Source organism: Dasypus novemcinctus, chromosome X, assembly GCF_030445035.2.
Source record: "Dasypus novemcinctus isolate mDasNov1 chromosome X, mDasNov1.1.hap2, whole genome shotgun sequence".
In the NCBI taxonomy this organism is placed as follows: Eukaryota; Metazoa; Chordata; class Mammalia; order Cingulata; family Dasypodidae; genus Dasypus; species Dasypus novemcinctus.
The window spans coordinates 157308587-157328020 of NC_080704.1; the positions used below are offsets into that span (position 1 = coordinate 157308587).

Sequence of the window (19434 nt, forward strand, 5' to 3'; positions counted from 1 at the left end):
AACTTCAAGAAAAGATTTTAAAGAATATTGGTCACATTTCTCTTTGCACTTAGAAATTAAGACATTCATGTTATCTAAAATTGCAAATCAAAGTTGACCCAAAAAAGGTATAAAAATTGTATAATTATTCTTAAAATGTGCCTAAATTATGATTAATAATAATTTACTATTACAATCAAAATTGTATGTTGAAATAAATTTCTGAATTCAGAAAAAATATTATATTCAAAAGTAACAGAGATAGCAATTGATTCATTTTCTTACCTAATCTATAAAAGTTATGTTGTTTCTAGTTTTGTTATTGCTTTATTAATCACATTTTTTTAAATGTTCCCTGTTTAAAGAAATAAATCTCATAGAAGAACTATGCCTACTACAGACATTTTTCAAATAGAAAAATAAAAATATACTTCAGGTGTGCAAAACTAAAATAATCAAACTATAAAGGTTTGGGCTATTATGTGGTTAAAAATGAAAGCGCATTAGGTTCCATGTAAGAAATGTAGAAAATATACAAAATAAAGTGCATTTTTCCTACAGATACAATGTTTATAGTCTCTCAAAAATTTACCTTGAATATATAAGGTAAATGAGAAAGCTAATATTGACTCACCATTCACATAATTTATAAGAGTAGAAATGGATCAATAAAAGCTACATTTAATTCATCTGTACTATAATCTAAACAATTGCATTAACCAAAACAATTTTTCAATGATCTAATACCAAAAGAACATGAAACAATCAAGTTACAATTATACACTATGTGTTTAGAATAGTTGTTTCATGTGAAAAGATTAAGATGTTTCAAATTAATATTAAATGCTAATTTTTTAATGCTAATTCTTTTCAAATTATTTGCCAGGTTTCATGTATTAATAATACCAATCAAAATTTCAATTAGTTTTTTTTTACTTTATTAAAATATAGGTGATCTCTAGTTCTTTATTTTTTAAGTATTTTATTTTATTTTTAGGTTTTATTTATTTATTCATTTAACTTATCTCCCCCCTCCCCTCCCCCCCGTTGTCTGCTTTCTGGGTCCATTCGCTGTGTATTCTTCTGTGTCTGCTTGCATTCCTGTCAGTGGCACCAGGAATCTGTCTCTTTTTGTTGCGTCATCTTGCTGTGTCAGCTCTCCGTGTGCAGCATCCCTCCTGGGCAGGCTGTGCTTTTTTCACATAGGGCGACTCTCCATGTGGAGTACACTCCTTGCATGTGGGGCTCCCTTACATGGGGGACACCCTGCATGGCAGGACACTCCTTGTGCACATCAGCACTGCGCGTGGGCCAGGTCACCACACAGGTTAGGAGGCCCTGGGTTTGAACCCTGGACCCTCCATATGGTAGGCAGACGCTCTATCAGTTGAGCCATATCTGCTTCCCTCTAGTTCTTTAAATATTTGCTAATGTAAAACACATATACAGAAAAGTGTAAAAATCATGTCTATAGCTTATTTAGCTAGGTCTTGCTATCCTAAGAAATTCATAACTCTTCTGAGCTTCTTTTTAAAGCAAGCATTATTTAGTAGCGTTGGGCTTGGTGAGACTACACGGGATTGCTTCTGACAATTTATTGAACCTTTCATTGTGTCCTAATCCATTGTCAGTTTTTGTGAATATTTCATGTCAGTTTGAAAAGAATATTTATCTCTCTCCTTGCTGTGTAGAAATTTATTTATATATAAGCAAAACCATGCATTAATACAAGCTTACTAATTGTACTTGTTCAAATATTTTTGCTTATTTCTTAGTTTCAAATTCTGAAAGGGGCATGTTAAAATCTCTAACTACATTATGGTTTACATTTTAGACCATACACTTCTATAAATTTTTGGTGAAATTTAACATGGCCTGTATCCATCATTGAATAATCATGCAGAACACTTCCATTGCCTCCCAACTGTCCCCTCTTCCATCTGTTCTATTCCTCTCTCCCCCCTTCCCTCAGGGCCCACAGTGACAAACAAGTTCACTGCCTGAAGGACAAGATTCATAGGTACTTGCAACAAATGCTGGGGTCTTGACACACTAGTCTGTCTTCCCCCATCAGGAGCCATCCATGCTCTCGAAAGACACCCTCCCCTCTGTTTGAGAACATCGGGTCTCACCAGGATGGGGGTACAACACCTTCCTGCTCATTGTATGGGACTCCACCCACTGATGTAACACACTATGACAAGATGAGCACTCACACACTCCCTAGATGTCTGCCCCAGGTGTACCCTGTGCCAAGTGTCCCCCACCCAACACCCCAAACCAGCAAACCTTCCTTACTATATTGTCTAAAGAGTTTTCTCAACATAATAGCTTCGATCATGTATCCGCCAATCTCCCATGTTTACCTGCTCCCCCCAACCCTCCCCCCAGTTCCATGGACCATCTAACCCATCCTCCCAACCCTAGACCCCCTCAAGCCTGCAAAGCCCAACCCAATAGTATCCCTATGCCCCCATCTTGTCCCTTCACTGCACAACTATTTACCTCCACTTTATCATAGATTTCGTCCGTGTGGGCATTGGCTCACAACACTGTTTCACCCCCTGCCCCCCCACATTTCCTGTAAGCCTCTCTTCCAGTCTCTAGCTCTCTGAGACAGCTTGGTTTGCTTAATTCATATCAGAGAGGTCATGTAGTATTTGTCCTTCAATGCCTGGCTTGCTTCCCTCAGCATAAAGTCCTCAAGATTCATCTATGTTATCCCATGTGTTAACACTGTATTCCTTCTTACACCTGAGTGGTATTCCATTGTATGTCTATACCATATTTTGTTTATCCATTCATCTGTTGAAAGGCATTTGGGTTGATTCCAACTTTTGGCAATAGTGAGTAATGCTGCTATGAACATTGGTGTGCATATATCTGTTCATGTCCTTGATTTTAATTTTTCTGGGTATATACCCAGCAGTGGAATTGCTGGATCGCATGGCAGATCTATAATTAGTTTTTTGAGAACTGCCAAATATCCTTCATCAAAAAGAAAGGAGGGGAACTGTTTTAGATTAGCGGTGACTAAAGAGACACAAGAACCAAATGTAATACATGTTCTATGATTGGATCCTGGATGCTTTAAGCAGCTGTAAAAGACATTTAGTGGACATTTGGAAACATCTGAGCATGGAAAATATGTACAATATCATTATTGTGTATCTGTGTTAAATGTGGGGTGGGGGGAGTTTGAGACAATTTTATTGTGGTTCTATACAATGCCCTTTTTCCTAAAAGACATACACTGAAGTATTTAGTGTCATCGTGTCTGCAACTTGTTTTCTAACAGTTCAGAATAAATCTGTTTAGAATTATTTATATACCTTAGATAGATGAGAGAGCGAGAGAGAAACCTTAGCAAAATGTTACAGCTGCTGCACCAGATGAAGGGTATACAGATATTCATTGTCCTATTCTTTTAACTTTTTTATAAGTTTTTAAACTTTTAAAACAAAATATTCAGAGGGGATTAAAAATAAAAGACCATGTGATGGAGAGACAGAAGGATCAACCTGGGACCAGCCTGGGATGGACAGAATGGCAATCCTGGTCCTCTTTTCTCACCCTCCACCAACCCAGCCACCTCCAGAAAACACCAGAGTGCTCTGAGCCTTGGCCCAAGTGGTCCTGATAACTAGCCTTCCACACCCACCTTTTTTTCCTCTCATAGCTGTACTCATCCTTGGAGGCACTGCTCAAATGCTTCCTACTCCATGAGACTTTCTTCCCTTCCCAACCCCACTGTATTTCATCTACCTTCCACTATCTCCCACTGCAGTTTGGGATGCCACTGGTCTCCCTTTGGAGTTGCTGCCAATCTCAGAGGCTCTCTATCACTAGCAGGTCTAGAACCAGAACGTGACTTTCTATCTCCAGCAGAGTACCCATAATAGGAACTCAAATCAAACCTTCGGCAAAAGCTTTCTATCTTTGCACCCCAATGTTCATAGAAGCATTATTCACAATTGCCAAAAGGTGGAAGCAAACCAAGTATCCATCAATGGATGAACAGATAAACAAAATGTGGTATAAACATATAATGGAATATTACTCAGTCATAGAAAGAAATGAAGTTCTGATACACACAACATGGATGAACCTTGAAGACATCATGTTGAGTGAGATTCCACTTACAGGAAAAAATTAGAATACGCAAATTCATAGAGTCGGCAATTAGAATACATGTTACCAGGGGCAGGGCTGGGGGAGAGGAATGGGCAGTTAATGCTTAACAGGTAGTTTCTGTTTGGGGGAATGGGAAAGTTTTGATGATAGCAAAACGTTGTGACTCTAATTAACAGCACTGAATTATATGTCTGAATCTGATAAAAAGGGGAAACTTTTAGGTTGTATATATGCTACTAGAATGAAATTCTTTTAAAAAGCAAAAAATGCATTCATGGAGTAACAAATTACTGGAATTATGCTATCGATAGAAATCAATAATATATTTTTATTTTACATTTCATGATAATTTGCAAAATAGTACATGACAATTGCTCCTCACTTGAACACTGGCAAAAGCTGTCCCAATAAATGATGGAGAACTTGAGTGCATTTCTGATCAACTTTTAATTTCCTCATCAGAAGTTATCTGTTTTTATAAGTCAGCCAAAGGGGTGCTTATGCAAAATACCAGAAATTGGTTGGTTTTTATAAAGGGTATTTATTTGGGGTAGAAGCTTACAGATATCAGGCCATAAAGTATAAGTTACTTCCCTCACCAAAGTCTATTTTCACATGTTGGAGCAAGATGACTGCCGACGGCTGCAAAGGTTCAGGTTTCCTGGGTTCCTCCCTTCCTGGGGCTTGCTTCTCTTTCCTCTGTGCTTACTTCCTGGGGCTCCAGCTTAAGGCTTCAGCATCAAACCCTAACATTAAAACTCCAACATTAAAAGCCCTCAACTCTGTCCTTTGCCATGCCTTTTATCTGTGAGTCCCCACCCACCTCTATCTAGAGGTGGGGCAAATGTCATCCTGATTGCTGATACCAGCATTCCAACCGTGATCAAATTAGAGAATATCGGTGATTGACAAAATCCTGCAAAGTATAAAGAGGAATGGGGGCAAGACTAAAGATCAAGAGAACATCCTCCTCCTCCTCAGAGCTCACCTGCTCCAGAGTGTCTGGAGCCCAGTGGCAAGTCATCAAACACCCATGTTCAGAAAGCAGATGTGACTCATACAGTTGGGCACCGGTCTACCACATGAGGTCCTGGGTTTGGTTCCCAGTGCCTCCTAAAGAAGATGATCAAGATAGCAAGCTGACACAATGGCCTAGCACAGCACACTGACACAACAAGATGACACAATGAGATGACTCAACGAGGAGACACAATGAGAGACACAACAAGCAGGGAACAGATGGGGCTCAAGCAGTTGGGTGCCTCCCTCCCACATGGGAGGCCCCGGATTCAGTTCCCAGTGCCTCCTAAATAGAATACAAGCAGACACTGAGAGCACACAACAGACAGACCCAGAAAGCAGACAGCAAATGCAAACAACAATGGGAGGAGGAGAAATAAAATTTTAAAAATAAATCTTAAAAAGAAAAAAATTGCTCCTGCAGCTTGAGCTCCTTTCCCTGGTGGCTCCACCCATCACTGTTGGCCAATCATTCAATATGGAACCCCAGCTCACAATGGATATTATGGTTTTAAAGATGTTAATGTTTAGATTAGCCAGGTAACGTTACAAATGACAGATTTGAATTTTACAGCGAGAAGCAAAAGCATTATTTGTTAGGAAAGTAAATAAATCTCTCTTGCTTTCAGTTAGAAACTAATGTGAATCATTCCATAATAAAATTCAGTACTGATTGGAGCCAGTGGGAGAGGGGTGGAGAAATTAAGGAAGTTTCTCTCTCATGGCATACATTTTCTCTATAAAGTTAGGGAACAAAAGACATCTGCCCCACATGTAGAAGTTAGAGACTGGCTAGAGGGTCTGAAGAGAGTGGAGTGATTAATGAGGAAAATGGGAGAGGAAGCTGACCGGACACAAGAAATCCATCTGCACACCAGCTAGTGAAAAAAAAAGAAACAAGGAATTTATTTTAGAAAGCATTGTTATTCTTATTTATTGAAAATGTCCATTTTAAAAGTCTTCAAAATAAAAACAAGTTAGAAAAATTGAACTTGTGTAAGAAGGGACATGACAGAAGAGGAACTGAAAGGCCTCTAAGGAAAGCAGTTTAATTACAGGGTAACAGGAACCCATTTACAGAGTATTGTAAACAACACAACTATGGAGACACCGCTCTCAGGTTAACATGGCTTCGTTTCCTTTATATTATTGTTTAGTGTGTGAGCATGTGACACCACTCTGCATAAGCATCAATACCTAGAAGTACTGAGGGCTGCCCATCAGGAGGGCCGAGTCTCCAAACATGCATATGTACACATCACTTTAAAATAAAGACTTTTCAGTATTTTAAGCAATCCTATACCTTATCAATTAAAGTCTTTTGCAATCACAAAAAAATATTTCCTATGGATATAGTTTGCCGTATTTATTGCAAGCCATTGAATAACTGCAGACAGGACAGATCCTAAGATCTGAGTGATTGCTGTCATTTTTAAATTTTTAAGTGAAGGATCTCATACCTAAACTGCTGTGTTTAAAAAGAGAACAGCCATTCCCAGAAATCTTCTTCACTCTTCAGCCCAAAGACTGCTGTGTGTGATGGAATGATTTTGGAATGCAGGAAGAATCCACTTCCTGTGGATGGTGTTCAAGCAAACAACAGCCCCCTATCGTGTAGCTCCGGAACACTGAGACCCCCAGAATCAGAAAGGAAAAGGACACCTTCTGCAAGCTGGGGGTTTCAAGCTTCAAGTTTGGTTTCTAAACATTTGCAAAACCCACATTTGCAGGCATCCATTAAATGTGTCTGGAAGACAACTTTGATCAGTCCCTGGGCCGTTTGCCTTTCTTTCCAGCGATCTTCCCACTTGGCCAAATTTCACCTGTCTTTGGGGACAGGGGTGGTGGTGCACTGCTCTGTCCTAGAGCCTTGGGCAGAATCTCAATTGTGCTGAATTTAGATGTGTGCTGCCCTTCAGCAACTCACTTCTAAATCCGGATTCTCATAGTGCTCATTTCTGGGATATTTACAAAGTTGCCAACTTGATTTAATGAGCAACTTGAATGAACCAGCTCCAAATAATCAGCTTCACTAGTAATCAGCATACAGCTACAAGAGGGGCTTTTCATTCTGGATATACAAACTGGATCAACAGCACATTTCTGCAAATGATGCTTAGAGTCTTACTTGAAGAGGCTGATGAATATTACAACTTCTCACAGCATATATGGGCATGAAATAAAGTGAATGTAAGTAAGCTGTCTGCTAGGGCACATTATGTGTCCTCAATGCAGATGGTTTTGAAGGATGAATGATTGCAGGTTGAATATGCAATGCAGACAAAGTAACTCTCACAGTCTAATTACATTTTCTAAAAGTAAGCAAAGCACACATACTAGGTTTACACACTGCTCAATATGGTTGGCTAGGAGCCCTGGGGAAATATAAAACTAACCTATTAGTCAGAAGGCTATGGAAAAACCCATCATGCACTATGAAGAGATGCTCAACTCTGCTGCTTAAGGAAGGATTGTCCAGGGAAATTTGCAAATAGATTTGGTGTTGGAGTGGGCGACCACACCTTCTACCTCTCCAGGTTAAAATGTAAACCAACAAATAAAAGGAGTAAGGGTACTACCATTTTTTCTTAGTTTTATAGACAACAAAGGACAGTAAAAAAATTTGAGTGGTGGCACATGATGGGCAAGGGAAGGGCAGCAGGATCATCAGACAGATTTGCTAGATATGGGTAATGATGGGTTTCAAGGTAAAGGAAATCTTTGGGGAAAAAGTCAGGTTCACAATTAATAAATCCTGGCCAGCTGCTTTGGGACAGCAGATAAGTCCAGCGAAAGAGACCCCAGGGCAACGGTTGTTACAGAGGCACTATGAATTGAAGGCCATCTGAAGACTGTTTGAAGTCACTTGCCTGCATTAGCTTTCCTTTTGTTATAGAATGGAACAGATTCTGGGGCTACTTCTACCACCACCTCCTGTTTTTCCCCATCGTAAAATAAAATAACCAACCAATAACCAAACAAACAAACAAAAACACACCCAAGCAAATGCACACGCACACATGTGAGAAAGAGAGAAAGGATAAAACACAAAATGAAAAACCAAAGAAGTGAGCAAACGGAGTCAAATCATCCAGCCAGACATTTCAGTGTGTCCCAAAGGCACCCTCTGCCCAGCTGCACAGTGATGGTTATGGAAGAATCGAGGTCTTGCTACTGGACTCAGCCCGAATACACTCATCTGTTTGCTTCAACAGCCTCCGGACCAGCTTTTCTAGGTCCCTTCTTGATTTCAATTCTTCTTCCAGGCATTGTTTCATTCTTTTGTTCTCCTATGATGGGAAAAGAACTTGTTGAGTGCTAACACAATGACCCTTTCCTGCTTATCCTTGTGGGAGCTTTCACCACTGACTACATTTTCCTTCCTCAGCCTCCCATCCCTCTAAGATGATGAAGCCTCCTGATTGTCCTACCTCTCTGATTACCCCTTTGTACTCATCTTTCCTGCAATACCGGCATTCCCTATGGCTCTGGTCCTGGTCTACTTTTCATTCAACACTCTCTTCACTTCATGCTTCTGCTCCTTCAACTTAAGTATCTGTTAAAAAGTTTCCCAAGTCTCTCTGGTACTGAACTCATCTCCTGAGCACCATCCCCACAATCCTAAATGCCAACTTGGCACTTCTACCTAGAAGTGATACAGACACCTCAAACCCTTTATGCCCTAAACTGAAGTCAATATCTCCCCTATCACCCCAACTTTCTTCTCTTCCAGTGCTTCCCAATCTCCCTGAGTGACACCACCATATCAAACTAGATACCCAAGTAAGATGCCTCTTTTTTCATCCCTGCTTCTTTATGAATCCCAACATCATGCTGTCATATTCAATAGGTTCTAACTCTGTAAAGTACCTTCCTTCACATTCGTTCTCTTCCTCTGCAGCCTCATTGGCACTGCCTCAGTTCAGGACTTCGTCATGTCTCACCCTGAGTTTTGTAATAACCTCCTAAGTGGTCTTCCAGTCCCTGGTCTCTCCCCTCCAATCCATCCGTTACCCTGCCACCAGGTCCAGTCAGACCTCAAACACAGTGGAAGACAAGTTCTTGGTGAGATCCATGATCCACAGGGAAGAGAGTGCACCATGGAATACCAGGTCACATCTTCAGAGGTGCCCACAAACCATGGTTTATGGTGTGGTTTACTCTTATACAGTCATAGATGACTTATCTTTTCTTAAATCCTGTTTACAGATGTCATAACTAAGTTTGGGACCCTTTTGTGAACCTCCAAATAGGAATACGGCAAGCCTTAGACATTTAAACCCAAGGCCAATTGCTTAAAATCAACACCAGCCATCTTGAAAACAGAAGGAAAATATAAATCCCCACCTCACCACCTTGTTTTTGGATCTTTCCTAAGAACCGCTACTACCAGCATATGACAAGGAAGAAGGAGTGCTTCTGTTACAGTCCAAGAAAATGACTTTCATCTTTTCTTACCTGTTTCAGTTCTTTGACCTCATCTTTCAAGGCATAGACAGTATCAACAAGGCTCCTAGAACATAGAGATCAAATTCAGAGAGTAATTGCTGGCACTAAAGAAGTAATACTTAACAATAAGTAATACTTAATCTGTATTTATAAAAATACAGATCCTGCAAAGCAGTAGACTTTCTAGCTGAACCATACAGTTATTGCTGTACATGGTTCCTACCACATGGACTCATTCAAATGCTATACATATCATTGTACTTTTCTATACTCCTTTGCCACTGCTTCACGCTCAGGTGAGTTCAAAATAAGAGACTAGGGTTCATGACAAGGTCCTGTTTTATTCAGAAATGGTAGGTTTACAGAAGAACCATGCTTAAAAGGCAGAGTTCCCATATTACCACCCTATTATTAACACCTTGCATTAGTGCAGTACCTTTGTTACAATTCATGAAAGAGCATGATAATAATTGTACTGTAACTGTAGAGTCCATCGTTCAATGGACTCTAGTTAATAGTATAATGTTGTGTTGTACAGATTTCTCTCTCTTTGAGGCAGGAATGAATATCACCCAACATATGGTAAGAGGCACCACAAGACCCTGCTTCTCCTACATCTGTGCTATGACATTGCCCTTCTCACTGATCTGACCCTACATGACCCAACATGGCACAAAATCAGGGGCATTGTTTCTGGAAGAACCCTCTTGAAATGTACATATATTGCCAAAAAAGGTTAAAGTACCCAGAGTTGTGGGGCAGTCTTTTCCTCTCTGGCTCTCTCCCTGGATAAGGAATTTGGAGATGTGGGTTCCAGTTCTGATTTTACCCTTTACTAGCTTTCTAACCTTGGGCAACCAGTTTCCTTCTCATCCTCTGTTGGTCTGTTTCTTTACATACAAAATGGGACAATACCACATTCCCCGAAAATCTCACAGAACTATAACTGTTATTATTATTATTATTGTAACTATCATCATTTATTGAGTGATTACCATGAGTATAAGTAAGTCTTTATACTTGTTTTTCCATTTAACTTCAGAACAACCCTGAAAGCCTTATCATTATCTCCATTTTACAGATGAGAAAACTGAGGCACAGGGAGATAAAGGAACCTGCCCTAGGTCGCACAGTTTGTGAGTCGCAGAACTGGGCACTGAACCAGTACTATTTTCCTGAGACCAAGAGCTTATTATGCTGTACCACTTCATACACCAGATGTAAAAATACATTGACAATGCCAAGCACTTCAAAATATGCTGTTCTATGCAAATTCAAGCCTGATTTCAGAAATGACTCAAGTTTAAGCAAATGAATTATTTGACTACTTTGTATTTCTTTTATGAGCCATCAGGTACTTAACCTGATTTTCCCCCATTAGGTCATGCACACTACTGTGCAAAGGCAGGCCAGAGACATAATTTCTCTGAACCTCAGTTTCCTTATTTGTAAAAGTGGTGAAAGTAATGCTTATCTCACCAAATCACTGTAGGATTTTATATGAGGTCAAGTATGTAAAAAGTCCAGTGCCTGACTCAATAAATGCAAAGACACATCCCTCTGGGCAGGGAAATTTGTGCTACGACCACTGCAGGCACCTCATATGCACCTTGCTGTACAGGGAGAGCTGGCTTCAGCAGCAGCCACCATGCTGAGCCGTTTCAGAGCATCTTCTTTCCTCTGGCCCTTCCTCCTAAGGCTACCATCTACATATCCAGCTAAGAAGGGCCACATTAAATCATGAGGAGGGTCTATCCTTCAGTGTAGGCTTTGCAAGAGCCCCACTGCCCTGCCAGAACCTCCTTTCCAGCCTCCTGACAAATGAGCAAAGGTTTAGCCTGCTCCACTCACTTTTCCTCAGTGATGGTCTGGCCGTTGCTTCTGGTTTCTTCAATGATGAGCTTCTCTTCCTCGGGGAGTAAGACTTGTGGAACAGAATCTTTGCGAGCACCTATAAACAGGGGTAGCAAGAGGGAGGAGAAGGGAGTGTTACTAGCAAAGACTATTTAAGGTGTCAGCTCCTTTCTACTATGGTTATTGATGAGTCTTTGTTGTTGGTAGCATCGTGCAACTTTGTACCCAGGGTGCACACACCCAACATTTGCTGACTACATCTTCCTGCCATGAAGAACTGTAAATGGCCAAATATATTGATTCAGTCAAGAAGGGGGGGAGGGGAGTACATTCTGTATTCAGAGAAATAACATAATAAGGCCGCTGGTAATACCTGGCCTGAGCCAAGACTCCTGTACTTTCCTGCTTTGCCTCTCCCAGAACAAAGAGCTGGCCAGTTATTTGGTCTGCCCCGGCACATCTCCAGAGCATGGCACACCACAACGTATGCTATGGCGTTATACGCTCTTAGTAAAAATTATGCAGAGAGTTGCACGGCACTGGGACACAGTGCTAAGGGTCCGGAAACACCACTCCCTTTCGTTTGTTCTCTTTACAGTCCTAGAGCGTAAGGTAGGTTGGTTAAGACTGACCCCATTTTGGTCAAGGGAAGAGCAAGATTGAGAGATATCACATCCGTATCTAAGATGTAGGTGTCTTCACCACCCTCGCTCAGATGGTCTCCATGGGACCTACCAAACAGCAATCCTGCACCTCCGAACCACCCCCTCACTTCCGGATCCTTCCTCTTGCAGCTCATAAATAAGCTTAATTCCCTTGATCTTCAGTCTCCCTGTGCCACAGCCCTCCTCTCCTCTGAGCTGAGTTCCTTCAGAGTTGTCTACACTCACTACTCTCACTCACTCTCCTCCCTTTTACTGAGGGCAGATATATGCTTTTTTTCCACAGGGCCTAGCACTTTGTAGGTGCTTCAGAAGTGGGAAACAGATTGGCCAACTGACTGAACGCAGAAAGAACCAGTTGCCCTTAGGTCTAGAGAAATGGGACTTCTGGCTAGTGAGGGATAGAGGATGGTAGGACACCGTGATGATAAAATGCCTTCTGTATGCCAATTACTCTGCTAGACACTTTGCACAGGGAAAAGGTGGGCTAAAGAGGAGGAGAGGTGAAGCTGTAGCTCTTCCGGCCCAAATACCTGCCCCATGAAAAGAAGGGGGTGGGAAGGGAAGGCGTATGAAATCAGATTCCATTTGTGTTAGGGATGCTTTTTTCTGGTGTGTATCTCCTTGTCTTCTCTTTCCCAGTTTTTATGGTATAAACCACTTTTGCTTTTCTCTCCTGTCTCCTCAAAGTCTGTTCTCAGCCAGTCACATCCTAAGCCACAGCCAGGTTTGATCAGTAAAATTTCATCTCCTCATGAAGAGATGGTCACAAGTCAACCTTCACATGGAATGTTTTCCTCGTGACAGTCTTAGAGACATGTTTCTTTGAAGGAATAGGTCAAGGCAGTCCACCTAAGAAAACCCATCCACACTCAAGGGATTGGCCAATTGACTGTACAAAATGGACTATTTATGGAGTATTCATTTCCTATGCAGATGCAAAAACCTCACAAAAGGTCTCCTGGATCTCTATAAGAAAGGAAGACAAAAGACACAATTACTGTGACCTGGCTTTTCAAAAGCACAAGGATAAATCAGAAAACATCATCTGACTTTCAGTTTGCAGCCTGAAAAGGGTTCAGGGAGATACCCTCACCTAATAGTGCCCTGATGGACTTTATACATTTTGAACCTCTGCTAAGCAGTTACATTTCCAGATTTTCAGAACAACTTTGCAACTTCAGTTGGGTAAAGCATTGCTCTCTTAAATATGCAGCTGATCAAAGATAGTATTCTGACTTCCTTTCCAAGTCTGCCTATAAGAAGAGATTAGCATCAGTTCACAGGCGCAGGAACTCTCTGGGCTCTTTAATTCCTAACTAGTATTGGTGAAAGTATCTGTGTACTTCAAAGGAAAATGACTTTTTAAAAATGTTTTCATTTCTATCACCTCCAACTTTTTTGTACTCTTTCATCTCTCTTTCTCTCTGGGTGAAAAGAAACAGTGGGTAAACATACTGCTTGGTAGTTAAAACCACCTTATCTGAAAGATGCAGTGCAGTCCTGCACGGCGACTTTGCACCAAGTCTTCTGATTTATACACCCTGCAACCCATCTGGGTTGCTTTTCTCTTTTCCCAAGAGGCAGTGAGCAGTCAAAAAGAAACAGTCTTCAGTGGTCTTTGCCCTTGCACTTGGAGGATTGTTGCTGTTTCTTTGGGGAATGTAACAGAGCTCCCCTGGCTAGGAGCTCAGCACTGCCTCAAGTTGTCATTTGTAACTGTAACTACTATGAAATACCCAACGAATATCCAAACATTTTTATATACCTTATATACATGCCCTGGAGAACTCCCTCCCAACCATGTGTCTCCCATTAACACCCACACCAGCATTCCACCAAATGCAATGGATGTGCTGCAATGATGAAGGAGGTTGTTGATGTGGGAGGAGTGGGGGGATGGGGGATGGGGGATGTGGGAACCTCTTATATTTTTTAATGTAACATTTTTTATGATCTATATAGCTTCAAAAAATACAATAAAAATAAATGCTCATTAAAAAAAAAGAAAAGAAACACCGTTAACTAGAGAAAGTAATTTGGGGGAACCTACTCGAGCCATGGCCTTGTTGGAAATTTGCGCTGGTACAGTAGGCTTCAATCACTTTAAGAATCTGAGCATCTTCTTCCAGAGCAGCTGTACCTGTGAGATTTAATTAATAATGACTTTTCATAGCAATGGATGCCTCTTGACCCTCAAAATGATATCATGCATCCCATTCTCAGGCACTGGCTTCTCTGACCAGTGGTGTTTCTGAAAGGCAGGAGGAAAGGCCATCCAAGGCTCATAATGGAGCAAGAGTGAAGGCATCCCCAAACAGCACTGGGATCAGCACCAGTGAGTTCAGCATGGAGACCAATCTGCTCATGAAGCCCAGAGCTCTAAATTGGGGGTCTTGCCAGCCACCTCTTGGAAGGCACAATTACAGCACAAGGCATGGTGTTGGTTTCAGTTCTCATCCGATATACCACATCCTTCCTCTCCATTGCATCTCAAGGCTCATCTTCTCTAGGAAGCTCTCCCCCATTAACCTACCCATTTTCCAAACAACCCATAAAACCACGAATTTACCCCAATCCCTCCCCCTCCTTCAACTCATTCTGGAAATTACCATGTGGTAGAACCCTGGTTAACATGCTAATTTGCACACCTGGGTATGGGATGAGGAATGAAAGATGCAGAAGCTGGATTCAAGCAAAGATTTATCCAAACTTTATCTTGGATTGACCCGTACTTACTCCTTAACATGTGTCCCAAAGTATCTTGTTCAGTCTTAGACCCAAATCTGCACAAAGTGGTTACTTTACTGACTTTGCAGTCCAGGTCTAATCAAGCCATGTTTCTAGATGTCAGCAGGCTGATTCCCTGGCTAGCTGAGAACACCATTGAACATTAGACCTCCAGAAGGATTTCATCCTTCAGATCTATGTAATCTATCTCTGTACAGGAAAATATCTCCGGCATCAGAAACATGTAACTTGATGCTGAGATCTAATTGCTGTGATCATCTGCTTTTTAAAAATCCTTAGGTTAGTTCATCCATAATTAATTTGCTGAGAGTACAAAAACACATACTTTTCCTAATCACATATTCCTCCTCCGATGGCTTTCTTTCAGTCTTTCTTTTATGAAGAAACTTTTTCATCGTTTTGGGGCTTTTACTAGACTCCTGCAAGGATAAAGGTTTCTCAATGAATGAAAACTCTTTCCAAAAAACAATACTAAAAAGAGCAAATGAACTTTAAATAGACTACCTCTCTCTTTATTTTGACAGTCTCAGATAGGAGTGACTCAAAATTTCATACTCTACACAGTGAGAATGGTGTCAATAAACTCTAAAAGGTTAAATAAAACAGAGGCAATGGCATTATCTTCTCAATTGCCATAAGGATGCAAATAAGAATGGAGTGTGCCTACTGAAGATGCAGCAGATTCTCTGAGAGGCCAAATGCCTTTAGGGTACCATCTGCAGAGACTGGATGTCAACCTTAGAGAAATCTCAGTATTCCTAGCTTAGTTCATGTTCCCCACTGATGCACTCTTAAGGGAATTAAATAATAATTGTAAGTACTAAATGGGGGGTACATTACTTTTTAAAAAAAAACTTCAAAACTATTTATATATTTTTTCTTAGCAACAGCCCCAAAAAGAAGTATATAATTTCCATTTCTCAGATGGGAAAATGAAGGCAGGGAGACTAAGTAATTTCCCCAAGGTCAAAGAGAAGAACCAAGTGAAGGATCTCCTGATAAATAATTTTGGGTTAGAATAATGTACCTGCAACCAAGTTTAAATATACATATATAAAGCTATATTTTAATTAGTGGATAAAATCATTATGAATTAATGAATTTGCTTTCACCATATGAATAACCTGCAGGTCTAAAAGTGCTCATTATCAATATACAGATTAGAATCTTAGACTTGGGAAAAAACAACCCTGGTGGTCATCTTATCCCATTTTCCAATGCAATGTATATATGTGATGCATGGATAATAACTAGTACCTTAAAAATATATGAAATAAATCATGTAATTTCTTCCACTTAGCCACAGTGATCCACTTAGACTTGAAAACAGACATGAAAAACTCACACATAACAAATAACAGGAACAACAGCATTAAAAAAAAACACAAGAAAACAGGCCTTTTTAAGGTAGTATGACATTTTCTTACATAGTTCACAAGAGCCTGCTTTTTAAAGAAAGTACTTACATGTCAGAATTGCATCTTCATATTTTAGCCACCAATTGTAACGAGGGGCAAAACAAGCATAAGAGGAAAGCTTCATTCATTAAAGGTTACAGCACAAGCATTATGATGTCACTGTAAGCCAAAGATATCGTTCTACCCTTACCTTTAAGATATAAGACATCCTCTAAAGTGAATATGTAAAGAAAGAGAAGATGAGCGTGAGAGGTCGATGATTATAATGACCAAATCCATTTATCAATAATTCTAAAACAACATTTGAAATGTTAGTGTTATCATAAATTACATAGAAAGAATATCATCACATTTCCCACATTAGTTTCAGGTGCAATACCATCATGCAAAAGCCCAAGGAATACAATTCTGTGCAGAATAACAAATGCTGAAAATAACTGAAATACACACTACACAGTAAGAATATATTAATAACTCTCTTCCCCAGCAGAAACAAAGAGATCATGCCTTAGTTTTAATAGATTAGTTATGTGAAGGATTAAGTTACCTTTACCCTTCAAGCTCACCTTAATTTGAATTTAGAAACTGACTAATACAAAACATCCATCATTAAAAAGTTATCATTTAGATAACTGAAGTGTCACTCCTGGTTTAGGGATCAAAGAAGAAAACCAGCTGATTGCAGAAATTACAGATCAATTTCCAAAGCAAATCTGTGGGACTGTTTCCTGGTCAAATACTAAATATAGGCATATCAGAAAGATTCAGCTCAAGGGTTTTTTCTGCTATCATGTATGTATATACATTTGGAAAGATCCAAATCCTCAAGGGTCCAAATGCTTTTCTAGTTTTTACTGCACTAAGACCTAGAGGCAATGATTAATCAAAACAATAACATGATGTGTTAAATCAAAACTAATTCTAAATTGAGCTAAGTCTATATCATTCATCAAAACACACATTGGGTATAGAAATATAAGCTGCCTTTGCACCGTAATTCTAAAATGCATTCCATAACTGTCACAAACTTAATCTTCAGTCAACAAGACCTATTCAAAGAATAATTACTAGTAAATGAACGCTTTTCTGAAATCTGAGATGACAAGAAATAGGTTATGGGGGAAAAACGCTGTTTGGATGGAAAAGGTAATATTCCACATGGTTATGGAAGCTAGTGACTGACATTTATTCACTGCAACTTTGAGAAGAAACAAGCAAACAAACCATGAAATCCCGACACTATCCAAATATCAAATGTTCTTCTCTAGGATTGTCACTGAGAAGCCTCTTTTCAAAAAACAGTCCTTTCATTAAATCCTTTCCTTCCCCAACCGTAGCAAATATCACTTTACTGATTTGGTTGAAAGATCCAAAATGCAGAATTTGTTTTCCTTGATTGGAAAATCAACTCTAACAAAGTGGCTCTTGTTTGAGGTATGTGGACACCATTATTAATTTATAGAATTATCATAATTATTGTAAAGGCAAACAAGAGGCACTTTAGGAGAAGACTGGGGAAACAGGCAGTGCACATTAAACCCTATGGATGTTCAATAACAGGCAGTGCACATTAAACCCTATGGATGTTCAATAAATAGTCATAAATGGACAACGGGGGAAATGGAAAATTAAGCAATCAAAATCACTGAGTCTAACAATACTAGACTGACTGACATGTATCACCTGTCATAAATTCTAGAACATTCCCACAGAACTATTTGTAATTCATTACAAAATTAGCTTGTCAGAAGCATTTTATACTGTACGTAGCAAAATTACCTCTTTATAACCTAGTGCTGCTGATGGTCTAAGTGGAGGTGCTGGTCGTAGACAACTTAAACTCCACGGTTTTATAATTTGAGGAGGCTCCAAGGGTCCTCGGGGGTGTCCAGTAGAGCTAAAAGACTGGGAAAATGTCTGATGAGATGTGGGCAATCTGCCACCTGAACCCAACCTTGCGCCACAGAGTGAGAGAACAACAATAGCTTCTTTGGATCTAGCATGAACAGCAAAGCCAGCCATAGAAAGGGAAAGATGGGAAAACAAAAGTCTCCAGTTTGAGAACTGGCACTTTTCAGTCATAGATTAAGGGGTCTCTAAGGAACAGCACGAAATTAACTCAACATCCAAGATCCTGACCTCTCTCTCTCTCTTCTGCAATTTCATTATAGTCAGATTCTTTTTTCCTCTGTAAGGGAGGAAAATTGAGTTGAAGAACAGTTAACATTTAATAAATTCAGTTACGTGTTTGGCACTTTTTTTAGTGCTTAAATAGGTTATTTCATCAGCACAAGCTTAGACATGGACTCAGCAAAGTGAAGCACCTACCTAGTAACTGGAAAAGACAAGATTTGAACTCAGGTCTGATACCAAAGTCCATGGTCTTCCTACCACAATGCACAGTGCTCAAAACTGGAATTCTAGCCTCACAGGCTCTGAGTGTTAGCAGACAATACCGCATATCTTCCATCTCACTCATCAAGTACAGTAAAATCTCATCGATTCAGATTCCATGAATTCTAAATTTGTGATAACTCAGGAGTCAGCAGTGCTAAATGTTTACCTTTGACAAGGGCTACTGAGCAAATGTGATAGCATAAATGAGATTAAACAGAGTTGTTTGAGTACTTATGAAGGCAAACTGCTTAGATTCAGGACCTTATTATGACATTATTATGAGAATAATAAATAAGACTTGTTTACTCATTAAGTATCTTAGCAGGACTTCTGATTAGAAACACTATATTAGCGGTTAGTTGGAGAAAGTTAATAGTGTCAAACAAAACTACATATCTCTAAGTAAAAGTTTTTACTTATTTTTGTGGGCCTTTACTATAAGAAATCTGAATTGGTGAGGTTTACCTGTACTGCAAAATCTAGAAATCTAGACTACCTAAAGACTAAAGACATGCTTCAATGCTTCTGTGAAGTATTCAGCAGGCAGGATTTTGAAAGAAGACTCGACAATCCCTAGACAGAACAAATGGACTACTTACGGAATGAGCACTACATGATGATGACGATGTTTTAGATAATGAACTGCAAGAGGCAGGTCCTCTGATCAGTCTGTACAGCTGCTCCAACCATTCCTGGAAGTCCTGGTTGTTGCTACAATGGACCACAATTCTCTCTGTTATGTTACCTGTATCGCCCAATTATGAGCATTT

The 19434-nt window shown here is 39.9% G+C and overlaps 1 protein-coding gene across 7 annotated transcripts in view; it reads right to left on the reverse strand.

The window, feature by feature from the left end:
* Positions 1-6037: 6037 nt before the first annotated feature.
* ARHGEF6 (Rac/Cdc42 guanine nucleotide exchange factor 6) overlaps positions 6038-19434 on the reverse strand; it is a 128451-nt gene continuing 115054 nt past the window's right edge. For 4 of the 7 annotated variants that reach the window (XM_058291291.2, XM_058291293.2, XM_058291296.2 and 1 more), the window contains 8 exons: positions 19264-19409; positions 18047-18172; positions 16458-16478; positions 15175-15268; positions 14152-14241; positions 11434-11533; positions 9592-9646; positions 6038-8423 (listed from right to left, as the gene is read on the reverse strand). In XM_058291291.2, the coding sequence (XP_058147274.1) occupies positions 8283-8423; positions 9592-9646; positions 11434-11533; positions 14152-14241; positions 15175-15268; positions 16458-16478; positions 18047-18172; positions 19264-19409 (773 nt within the window). In that variant the 3' untranslated portion in view covers positions 6038-8282. The remainder of the gene's footprint in view (positions 8424-9591; positions 9647-11433; positions 11534-14151; positions 14242-15174; positions 15269-16457; positions 16479-18046; positions 18173-19263; positions 19410-19434) is intronic. The other 3 variants (XM_004457503.5, XM_012524751.4, XM_058291295.2) reach the window with 2 other exon arrangements.